Source organism: Melitaea cinxia, chromosome 21 (assembly GCF_905220565.1).
Source record: "Melitaea cinxia chromosome 21, ilMelCinx1.1, whole genome shotgun sequence".
NCBI classification, from domain to species: domain Eukaryota; kingdom Metazoa; phylum Arthropoda; class Insecta; order Lepidoptera; family Nymphalidae; genus Melitaea; species Melitaea cinxia.
In genome coordinates, this window is record NC_059414.1 from 14,337,512 (window position 1) to 14,350,173 (window position 12,662).

At 41.4% G+C, this 12,662-nt stretch overlaps 1 protein-coding gene and 1 long non-coding RNA gene across 2 annotated transcripts; both read left to right on the forward strand.

Moving 5' to 3' along the window:
- Positions 1-476: 476 nt before the first annotated feature.
- Positions 477-6,732, forward strand: LOC123663914. Its single transcript, XM_045598558.1, has 3 exons — positions 477-608; positions 5,941-6,042; positions 6,118-6,732. Exons 1-3 carry the CDS (start codon positions 489-491, stop codon positions 6,469-6,471), a joined length of 576 nt encoding a protein of 191 aa, XP_045454514.1. The 5' UTR covers positions 477-488; the 3' UTR covers positions 6,472-6,732.
- A 1,909-nt stretch (positions 6,733-8,641) lies between these two features.
- Positions 8,642-11,267, forward strand: LOC123663875. Its single transcript, XR_006744714.1, has 2 exons — positions 8,642-8,702; positions 10,564-11,267. It is a non-coding gene; the product is annotated as an uncharacterized LOC123663875 (long non-coding RNA).
- The last annotated feature ends 1,395 nt before the right edge of the window (positions 11,268-12,662 follow it).

The following is a 12,662-nucleotide window of genomic DNA, read 5'->3' on the forward strand; positions in this document are numbered from 1 at the left end:
TAAAAAATACAAACTTATACAAAAAAGTTCTATAATCTCAGTTCTATAACTCCTCGCCTCTCCTAGCCAGTTAGTTACAAAATATATTCATTTTATTTTGCTCAATTGTAATAGATATTTTTTAGGTCTCAATATAATTATTTTACTTAGGAAATTAGTGACATCTTCATTCGTATTGGATTTACTATCATGACTTAGACTATTGTCTCGTGCAGTTGCAATTCTAGTATACGCTATTGGTACTGTGAAGACCACCGCTGCCGCCTCGGAACATACGCGATTTATTAATTAGGCCCGGTCTTATGTCTCCGTCAATCGCAGCCTCTGATTGTACTGTGAAGACCGCTACCGGCCGGACGCACGCGCTCCATCCCGCGCTGCTCGCTGGGTCGGCCGGACGGCGGCTAGGTCGCGGTTACGTGTGCGCCCCACCACCAGCTCGCCGCCGCGCTCACGCAGCCCGCCGGCTCAGTGCCCGCTCCACCGCCATGCATATCGCACGCTCGCTCGCGCTCTCGCTCGTCTTCCTCGCCGCGCTCTGCGCACTCGCCGCGCCCGCGCGTCTGCCGCGCCAGCTGCCCGCCGACGACGACTTGCAGCCCCTCGACGTACGTACCACACACTAACATTATACTTTAAAGGTCTGCTTCACTGGTTGTGAACTATTTGACGAAAAATCTTTTCTTCGCAAATATGTTGGTAAAGCTGATTATAAATTGAGCAGAAACAGGAGTCTGTATGGCTTAGTCTGCCTCCTGTTGTTAAAGTCCATTCGTAACTTGCAGGATAAAAGTTATAAGTATAGAACAAGTGAAACCGGCCCTTAAACTACTCTACTTAGCATCTAACGCTGAAGCTAATGATCATCTTGATTCACAAAATATTATATTGTAACCTTCCACTTCCGTTTCAGCCTATGGCTTCAGCATATTGTAACCTTAATAATAAGGAAACATAATAATACCATTTTCAATAGCGCCTCAATAATAACTGCCTTGTATTATAAAAATGAATGATAAAATTGATACGGCTTGCAGCTAATAATATTGTTTACATTTCGGATTTTGTCAAAAACATATTTTTCATAATAACAGACACTTGGCATTTTGAACACAGAATCAAGCTGAGTCGTGTCAATTTTATCATTTGTCTCATAAAAGCTGATTCTTTCCATAAACCGTTGAACTTAATGGTTTTTTAATTAACTTTTTACATAATTAAAATTCCCTCCATTGTACATTTAAAGATAATGGTTTATTGCATAATACAGATTCCACGCAGTTACACATTGTGCCGGTTTGTACTAGTTATCTGAATATAAAAACGCCTCATTAACGATGTTATAACTGATTCAGTGTAACTGCTCGGAATGAGTGTAAGACTGCGCATCAAGAAATCAAACAATGTTCACGTACGTACGCATGTAATGTGAACACGAGTACGCGCGGCGCGGCGCGTGCGGCCGCAGCACTGCACGCGCCGCGCCGCGGGTCCGTGACGCAACCGACGTGCGACCAACGACGGCCGGCCGTCGATACAATATTCAAATAATATCGAACCGTTGCTTCATGGAAGTTTTTCGGTACATTATCTGTCGAAGCACCCGCTCTCAGCCGCCCTTCGTTCACCGGTCGCACGTCGTAGCGCTGATCCGCCGCTCATCCCGCGCCGCAGCCTCCCATCTCTCTGCTCAGTACTGGCGCCCGGTCTCTAACATTGCACAAAGTCTGATAGGAAATGTTATGACAATAGAGTGACATAACACTGCGCCTCGCTCCGCCCGACTCCTCCAATCTTGTGTACATATTGTTTCTATTGTAATCAATCACTCGCTTGTCACGAGCTTAATTCTCCCGGTCAGGTTAATTTAGTAATCAAATCGCGTCTCATATTTTTTATTTTACTTGAGCTTTCAAGGTCTCCCACAGACGCTCAAGCACGTATATTAGGCTTTATTACAAGCTAAACATCTTTCAAAAACAGCAATGCAAAAAGTGTTGGTACCTTACATTCACATTGATATGTATGAAACCGGTCCATTGACACGTAATTTAGGTCAAAACTAGCGGCCGTTGCATAATTAAATAAGCCTTAAACATTACGCTAATAATATTTTTTATAGATACATTAAATCTTTGTTTCGATATGTTTACGAGTAAGAACTGGCGAAGTAGGCTAATTAGGCTTTTCCCTATTGTCTTGCGTTAGAGCGCACTTCGAGAGGTTGTCCAAACTACTTTATATTAAAACGATGTGAATCGTAGAGGTCACTTGAACTGAAATCTCTTTGTTATAAGTCAATGATTTCGTATAATATTTAAAATACAGTAATTACTTAATTGTTGACGTAACAGTGTATTGCTCGGAGCATGTGTGTTGAAAGTTCACTGAGATTAGTTTAGTAAAACAGTTTTCTGTAACCAAAGACGACAATTTACTTATATGGTATTTATTTATTTATTTAATAAGAACCACCAACAGTACATGTTTAAAAACTTTCTATCAGTTATATGCCTAGGTATTAATTATACATATAATTCCTCTTAAAGGTAGTTACAGCATGCGCCTTTGACAATAAGTATTCTAAAAATTTTGAACATTCAGGATTTAAACAAAAAATACATACGAAATATAGAACTGAATAGCTATTACTATTATAAATTAATATTAGAGTTACATAGCTTTTGAATTTATGACTATAACGGCCGTATCAGTTATATTGTTGAAAGTGTAGTCTTATAGTTTATTTACGTTTCATTGCTGGGCAAAAGCGTCATCTACTATTAAAAGAACTGGAACTTAATCTGCAAAGCTGCTTATTCGGGTTTTCCGAAAGCGTTTCACGATATTTTACTTCATTGTAGGCTAGAGATAAGTTTTAAAGACAATTCAAGCTCAGCGCTGTCAGCCCGGTGAGTGGTGCTTGCACGGAAGTTTGGCTCACGTCATTCTAACACTTTGTAAGAATTTTTATTATTTTCAATTACATCTTGCTCAAAAGTTAGAGCAGCCCGACTGGGAAAGTATCTCGTCCTTATAGAAAATCATAACTAAGTAGCACAGATCTCAAATAGTGTTGTGCTTGTGTTCGTGTGGTGAGTAAGTTGGTCAGAGCTTCTGGTAGGGTCGAGACTAGGGTCGGCAACGCGCTTGTAACGCTTCTGGTGTTTCTCAATTGTAAAGTTGCGGTGTTCGCTTACCATCAAGTGGATCGTACGCTTGTTTGCCTAACTAGTCGTACAAATAATAGCGACAGGAATTAAACATTTCCGCTTACAAATATACATTTTTGAATTTACCTATTGATAACGAAATAACTAATTCTTATTTATTGATCTTAGGCTCTCAGGCTCATGATTGTTGCGGGTGTCCATAACCTATGGGATTTGTTTACAATCAGACGGACCGTGCGCTTGTTTGCCGCCTTCGTACTATAGAAAAGAGACACTCCTCTCAGAAACCCACCCCTGAGAAATTCCTCTCGACTTTAACTACATTTATATCAATTTCTATGGTTCTGTCTCGTGTCATTATGCTATTTATTTATCATTATTTGTCTAGCAGTAAAATCTTTACATACTTTTAATTCTTTACAGTAGAATAAAGCACGATAGTACATTTTTTAACCTAAATATTTGTTGCTCGGTCAAAAGCATTGTCGAACGAAACTTGTTGAACCAACCTTGATAATATTATATACTTTTTGTTTATAACAATTATTTAGCTACACACGGTCAAAAGTTAAAAAAAAGTAATTCAAGGTAAACATGAAACTGACTTCACTTCCTACACCGGTACTCTTAATATAGAGCAATTATAATCAAGCGTGTCAAATCTCAATGAGAATAAAGCACGAATCAATTAGCCTACACAATGACCCTTCGCGAGAATATTACGCAAATCTTATAGGAGATGAACAATAGTTTCATTGTGCGGTATTGGGTTAATGAGAGAATAACTGTCCCGTTTCATGCGGAAACAATCGAAAGTGACGGTTGGCGCGCTCGCGTGTGTTCCTCGCCACCTCCCTCTGCACCCTCCCCCCTTTACCGTCCTCGGCCGCCTCCGCGTTCCCAGGGCTCCGGCTCAGGCGCAGCTAGAGCGCTTATGAAAGTGCATTGATAGGTTTTTGCAGCAGTTCCCGCGGAGTTGCGCAACCGCTGCGATCGATACGCGACCCGACACCCGACTTCGACACGCGTGTATCGGTTACGAGCTGTGTCGCTCACACGATTGACAAAGTATCTGTAAGATGAGTCTCTTCACGTGTTCGAGTGCAGTGAAGTTACAAAGTTTCGTATCGTTATTACAAAACCTATTATATTTCGTTCATAATAAGAGTAGGTCTTAAATATTCTTCAATCGTTAGTTATTCATCGATGCGATGTTAATTTACAATCATCTGTTTGAAACATTTACAATGAAGAAGATTTATTAATTTCTTCACCGTGTTAACTTATTGTCGTTCACTTGCTGAAGACTGGATTAAAAATGTTGGTCTAAATCAAAAATATATCAAATTATATTATCGGTTAACATTAATTTTGTTTTTACTTTGATTTTGACTGCGGAAAATGGAAAAGGAACTGATTTGAAATTAGTAAATTAAGCAATAAATTATTGTTTAAACTTTATTGCCCATTCGCGTGACCTATTAGTAATTAAAAGTCGAATAATAAAAATGACATTCACCGTTAAACTATACAGTGGACATTAACTTAACAATGCAATATATTTTATAGCATGACTCTTGCGACACTTTCATGGAAATACATTTCGTATCTAATAGTTACAACCAACTCATATGTCGCCAATATTAATTGACAAACGAGGTCGAGTCTTTCAATAATTCAGTGAACATGTTATATGTAACAACTGATCCCCAAAGCGCGGGAAGCGGGCGGCCTCGACCCACGTCTGCATCCATCATCATTTACTAAGCGCAAGTAACCGACATGCACTCGCAGCGATCATGCTTAAAATACGTACAAAAAGGCTGTGCCATTACTGGCCCGTTTCTAATAGGCACAAACAATAATTGTTGTGCCGTAACTCGTTTTACACGTCCTAATACTATGCCTTTTCTCTCTGAAGTTTTCTTCGAGCCCATCTTGAATTGAAACTTGGACGACTATCATGAATTACTCAGAATCTTACTCAGATTTTTTTTACTTATATTTCTCGTCACTATTAAACATTATATAAATTTCAAAGACAAATTTACCAGTTGGAAATGGCCGTAACCTGTGAGTGCCTGCTGTTGGTATTAGACAATTTTGAAAATATACTTTATTAAAACGGTTAATGGTTCAATTCTGTGCGTTAAGGGTATTTTACGAAATGTAGAACTCACCTTTGATGGGGTAGTTAGCAACAGTTGATTTTATAAAATTAAAATTTTTGACGTGATGAGTATATTGATATGAGATATTTTTGTGTCACTAATAACTAAATAATAGGATAAGCAGTCAAGTTATGTTCAGAGTTAAAAGTGCCGTCACACGCCGACATTGACACGACCACTCGCCGCATGCGCTCAGCGGCATGCCTTGCGCAACGCGGTGCAGACCTCACATTAAATCCCAAATATCGTCGCGAGCACCGACGGCTATCTTACACGTTTGTGTTACCGACGGAGCGATTACTCGCCGGGGTGACCTTCGAGCGACAGGCGCGGTTCGCATACCGAACACGGCCGGCCGCGTAGCACAGATGCGGACCAAGCAAAGCTGTCATAAAATATCACAAAATTTGATATATAATATTAATATTTGGAATTCGTATTTTAATCAAATGCCATAAAATGATATTTTTCTTAGACACTCTTAGTTAATTATATTGAAGTAAAATGGTGATGGTGCTTTGTGGTGATTAGTTATGGTGTATGGTATACAGTAGTGTGTGTAGTGTAGTGGGAGTGACGGGTGTGTATGTGTGCAGGATGCGACGAGCGACGACCAGACACGCGAGAAAAGAAAACTTGAGGGAGTCACGGAGGCCAAGTTCGGCATCAAGAACGCCGTGCTCGGCTTCGTGTTCGGAGTGAGTATACCGGAGATCGGCTCGCGGCTTCGTAGCGTCTAAGATAGTCAGTAACGGTTGACACGTCTGTTGTAGAAAATCAACTCTTTGATCGACTCGAAAACGCGTCTGGTGGAGACTCTCGACAAGAAGAACATCGAACTGAACAAGCAGTACGGAATCGAGGCTCCGAAGGACGGCGGACTCGCCTCTCTCAGCGGAATCGTGGGCCAGGTCATCGGGCCTAAGCTGCAGTTGCTGGGCCCTAAGATCCAGGCCGTGTCGGGCCTACTGGGCGGCGCGTCGGGCGGAAGCGGTGGCTCAGGTGGGGGCTCCGGGCTGGGCTCCATCCTCTCGCTGGTCACCTCCTTGTCGGGCTCCTCGTCCGGCGGCGCCGCGGTCGGCGGCACCGTCGAGACCATTGACTCTTCCGAGGAGAGCGACTCTTGATCGCTCTCCTCTCCCCCTGTGACTCCGCTCCGTCGGTCCGTGGCGCGCTAATTATCAGTCTTGCCAGACACCAGACGCCGCGGTATGTATGTTCGCCGTTAGACGCTCGCCAGGCGCCGACGGAGCAGCGTCACATGCGCAGTGTACAGTCCTAGTTGCGCCCGCGCTTCAGATCCGCGCTCTCAGCGCACTGTATTTATATGTAAATAGTTTTAGGTGAGTTATGGTGATTTATTAAATAATAATATATGTTTTGTAATACCAGTTTGTTTCTTTGCACCTGAACCCTCGTTAGCACGCACCGCTTCTTTCTCGTAAGATAAGTATGTAGATTGTTATGGGTTTGAGGTGAGTCACGTTTTTATAGAAATTGATCGAGTGGCGTATGTATCATGTAAATTACATAGATGAGAAATATGTACACTGAACATTATGTAGTGTTTACGTAACAGATGAGTGCATGTCTTACTGAAGTGCATGTTGTAGTTAGCGTCGTAAGTAGCGGACCCACACCCAGCCACACACTACAATACAGAATATTCCGTAAATTGACATGTGAGGTGTTACAATGTCGTATAAAAGACAGTAATGTATTTAAGCGTAACGAATGTAAGTTTCAATCTTTTTTAATTATTGCCATAAATCCTCGTTGCCAGTTATTCTTTCTAGTCTCTCTAGTCATGGCAAGTCTCTAACAATTTTATTTGTCAAATTTGTGGCCATGCTATTTGCAAATTACTTGCAAGAAATTGCCAAGGACTAAATATTTTATTTCATGAAATATAATAATGGAAACTTGTAAAAAATTACCCATTTCATTTTGTGCCACACGCTGTATATAATATGCAGTATTTCATATTCTACAATTTAATATAAAGAGGTTGTAGCCATGTACATTTTTAAATGTTTTTACTAAATCAAACATTCATTCTATAAAAATCATAATTTTACTTAATATTATTCCCTTTACTTACGTTTAATCGCAAAAACAGATAATATTACGCAAGAAATATTACATTATTCGTAGGAACGTGTTTGTAAATCCTTCGTGTATAAATGTTTCGCTTCTACTGTCTGTAAATAACTGTTTCAGTGTTTCAAGTACTTAATGGTTTAGTTATTGAGTTGTACCCGCTGTAAGTACCGCTTTTCATATTACATTAAGTTTGAGAATTAATCGTTACATTAATTTTCATTTCGAAACGAAAACGTCGCCAGCACTTATCGTGTGAAGCGACGCACGCGTAGCGCCTTCACGCACGAGTAGCGATCCACAAGGAACACACACCTAGCCGCAGTCAAAGCGTCGAGAGCAGTGTTCTATGTCACGTGCTCTCGTCGAACTGTCCACAAACATCTGTCGGGTGTCGTAGTTGTAGTTTGATGACACAGTAGTGAGTAGACCGTATCGTAGTCGTAGTCGCATGTCGTGGTAACACTAGAGGAGCGCGGCGCGTGTTGAGAACGATCCTAGAACAAGTCTCGAGATGTCACTGTGTACCTGAGAAATAAATTATTGCGCTTAACCATTTTTGTTTAATTTATATATTTTTTAACTACAAATACTGATTGTACGGAAAAAAACCCCTAATAAAAAAACAATAATTATAACATTCGAGCATTCCTAAATGACGTTCCATTTGACAGTATATTTTCTACAATTTTTGCGTCGTAGTTGTCTTTAGCGATCCAATTTTAACAGCTTTATTTTTTCGCAACTTCGTAAACTTAAATAACAATAATCTAAAGCAGAACTCGTATAAACTGATGCGTAGAAACATATCATCCTAACCGCAGATATAATTACCCTTCGTTCAAATTAAAGTTGATAATATTATAATATACAAATGACCGGGCGTCGTATTCCAAATATTTCGTAATATCGACGTCACACAAGTACACAAATCGAGCGTACTGGCCGGAGACACGGCACGTGGGGGCGCTACGGCGGGCGGCGCGCTCGCGGCTCGCCTGCAGCTGACCTGACTCCGCAGAGTGGCGCTACGTGGAGCCGCCCGGCGAGCCGGCGGCCGAGCACGGGCACGCCCACCTGGAGCACGGGCACGCCCACCTGGAGCGCGCGCGCGCCGCGCCAGGCGACGCCCAAGCCCACCGACGACATCCCGGTGTTCGACCGCAACAAGGTCAGCCTGGACGTGCCGGGGAGCCTGTTTGGGCCGTCCGTGTCGCTCCTCATCCGTACTACTAAGATCATTGGCGACGTCATACAGGTAACGTGAACTATGCCTTTTGTGTTTTCAGATATTTAATCGTGTGTTGTGATAATGTAATAAAGCAGTTATTGCGTTTTGAACACAACCCCTGTTAGGTAATTTATCTATTAAATAAATAAAATAAAATACATTCGTCAATTTAACTTCACTGGCACTATGTACTATGTACTTGCTCTTTATGTTAAAAAAAGGCTTAAAATTTTGTCTGTCTGTTGAAACACTCATTTTAAAATAATTGTGTTTGCTCGCAAACGAAAAAAAAAAACCGACTTCAATGACATCGACGAGTAATACAACGTAGATCGACGAAAACATAGTCAAGTAACTACGCGTTATCAAAGGTTACTCAAAAAGTAGTTATCAGATCTCAATAAAATTTATATGTGACCACATGATAAATATCAGCTTTCGATTAAATTAAAAATTATTAAAATCGGTACACCCAGTAAAAAGTTATTGCGGATTTTCAAGTTTCCCTCGATTTCTCTGGGATCCCATCATCAGATCCTGGTTTCCTTATCATGTTACTAAACAAGGGATATCTTCTTTCCAACAAAAAAAGAATTATCAAAATCGGTACACCCAGTAAAAAGTTATTGCGGATTTTCAAGAGTTTCCCTCGATTTCTCTGGGATCCCATCATAAGATCCTGGTTTCCTTATCATGGTACTAAACTAGGGATATCTCCTTTCTAACAAAAAAAGAATTATCAAAATCAGTATATCCAGTAGAAAGTTATGCGGTATAATATAACGTAGGTCGACGAAAAAAGCGTCAAGTAAAAACGCATTATTAGATATAACTCGAAAAGTAGTTGTTAGATCTCAAATAAATTTAAATGGGACCAATTGGCACACACCACCTTTCGATTAAAAGAAAATTTGTCGAAGTCGGTTAAAAAATAGGAACTTATTTAATAACGATAGGACTTCAACAATTTGCTTTGGAATCGTTTACCAAGTGATCCAAGAAAGCACTCCAATTTATGCTTTTAAGGACAAGCTCTCATAATGGATATACTCTCAAGTCTCAATGTATGTATTTATTTATGTATGTATGTATTTATTTATGTATGTATTTTATATATGTATGTACATGTTCATATAAGTTTGTATGTAGTCAAGTATACATGTATTTTATATTATTGATTCTGAATGAGTTTATAGATTGATAATCGTTATTATTTATCACTCTTGCACTTCTGTGCCCCGCAATAACATCAATTCTCACGACCATGGGTAGACTGGTAGAGATCTCTTCTAGAGATAAATTCGCCCTTGCCAATTTTCTTTGTAAATTTGAGTTTTACTTGTTTCTTTTGTTTTTATAGTGCAATAAAGAATATATAAGAATCTCTATTTCCCTTGGTGACGCCATCACGCATAAACGGCTCGACCGATTTCGCTATTTTTTTTTTTTGTTGTATTTGTTATTCTTAGAAGATGAGAAGGTACTTATGAAAGAAAAATTAAGAAAATTAGAAAATTTAAGAATACTTATCTACCATACACGGTCAGTCGGAGACGCGGGTTCAAATCCCGCTGGAGCGGTCAATTTTTGATATGATATTCAAAAATGTTTAGAATTCCTAATGTGAGTGTAACACAAAAATAAAATCGTACATACCATACAAAATTATTTCTAATCTAACCTTAGTTCTTTGGTTAATATAAACTTTTTTAATGTAACCTTATGACCTTTTTTTTATTAATTATACCAATTCGAATTCAATATTCATAGCTAAGACAGGACAACGTCTATCGGGTCAGCGAGTTGTAAATAAATGTTAACTGAAGAAATATACATAAGACAAACTTCAATAAATCGTAAATATAAAGTACATATTTACATATTTCAGAATTCGGCAGTGCGCTACCAGTCCTTCCTGAGGTTGTTTCGGCCGCTGTTCCGCGGGCCCTTTGAGATCAAGGGTTTGGACCCTCCCACCACCACCACCACCACGACCACTCGCAAGCCGACCACTACTAGGACTACCACCACCGCCACTGCAGCCCCACCCGCAGCCGACAACGAGATCAATCGGAGACGATAGTTATCTATCCAAAAACTTTAGTTAGGCAAATTATACCCTAAAACCCAAAATCACATTCTACAAAAATAGTATTGTGGGTTCTATTTTAGAATTGTTATTTTCTGACTTATTATTATGGTGGGATACTGCCGAATTTTGTGCTCGTTCAAGTACTCATGACTTGCGCATCGAATGATGACGTGTAGAAATTAATAGTACAAAGGCTGGATTGTGAGAACGAGAAAACAATTTATTGAGTTTGAAAAGATAATAAATTAAATAATGTGACTGTTAACTTGACTGATACTGTTACAGCCCAAAATACAACATTCGTTTATTAAAAGTACACATTCATTCGAAACCTTACATTACTATATATGTTTGTATATATTCTGTATGTAGCCGTTGTCTCCGCGACGAAACGACGTAATTATTAAAGTAGGATATAGTACGATAACATATAAATCTTAGACTTAGTTTTTTAATCCCGAGTACTGATTAGGTAAATAAAAAGTATAAAACAATGTAAACTTGTTTTTTATTTTATGCCCGACATCCCGGAGCAGGTGTACAAGATATAGATCATTACATATTGGGCTGCTGCACGCAGTCGGAAAGGATTAATGTAAACAATTTATTAGGTTTGCAAAAGTTGCCCAAAAGAAAAAACATTTTGGCTTCAGTATTTTCTAAATGAAATAAAAGATGAACATACATAGGACGTAACATAATACACTTATCGAACATCAAAGGGAATGTATATTTGGAGTGTTATTGTATATTAAAGTAGACATTCCAATAAAGAAACGACTTTTTTCAACTAAGCCGAGATTTCAGATAACAAGGAAAATAAATATGATGACAAGCGGTTACCCTAAATCTATATAGACGATGCACCAGCAAAAACATCCACTGGAAATTGCCTTTACGCACTGACCCGCCACCCTTAGGCGACGGGACTGTGGGGCTCCCGGCGCCAGCGGTGGCCTCGTCGTCATTGTGGACGCCACGGGGTCACGACACCATCGAGGTGTCGTCATCGCCGGGGGAACGTGCGCCGGACGGTGCAGAAACAGTTCCGACACCGTTCGCTGGAGGAGATCCGGCGGCATCGTTTCCATCACAGGGGCGCTCTGCGCGCAAAGCTTGCTTCACGCTGCACGATAGGGACGCCCCCATTGATCTCAGTTGAGATCCGTCAGTAACTTCTCTCAAGCCGCGTCCTTCCCCTGGCTGATTGCGAGCTTTAGGGCCTCATTTGCCGTACGGTAGGCGGCCTGCAGCTCGGCTTCCAGGGCTGGATCCTTGTTCTTGCGCCTGCGATAGCGCAAGTACGCCCTGCGGGCAGCAATGCTGGCCGCCCGAAGTTCCGCTATTTCGGGCGACCACGGGTGGCGAACGACTTTCGGAGTGGCATCCGGCTCATCAACGCTCGCATCCGGCTCATCGACGCTGGAACCCTCAGCGTCGCGACCGCGCACCCACCGCTGAACGATTGCAACCTCACGCGCAAACTCGACGTCGAGCTTGCCCTTTCCTTTCCCCTTCTTCCCTTTTTTCACTACCGTCTCCAACAACTCCTTCTGAACGGCGACGGTCGGTGTGGCGGGAGAGGCGGCAGACGCCTCGACGGCCTCGCTCGACGCTGTCGTTCGCGGCGGGCTTCCGGCGCCAGCCCCGAGTGGGAGACGCATGGGAGGGGCGGGCAGGAGGCGGTCCTCGATGGCAGCGAGCCGGACGTTTATCATTTCGCCCAGGGTGCGCATCAAGGAAAATTTCAATTGTTCGACATCGTCAATCGTCGAAAGTGTCGCGGGCGGACCGGCAGCTGAAGCAGTGGCGGCGGCCTCCATCTTAGCCTCGGCGATGCGGCGCCGCAGCGCCTTCGCCTCAGACTTGAAGGCTTCTATCTCGAGCTCGAGGCG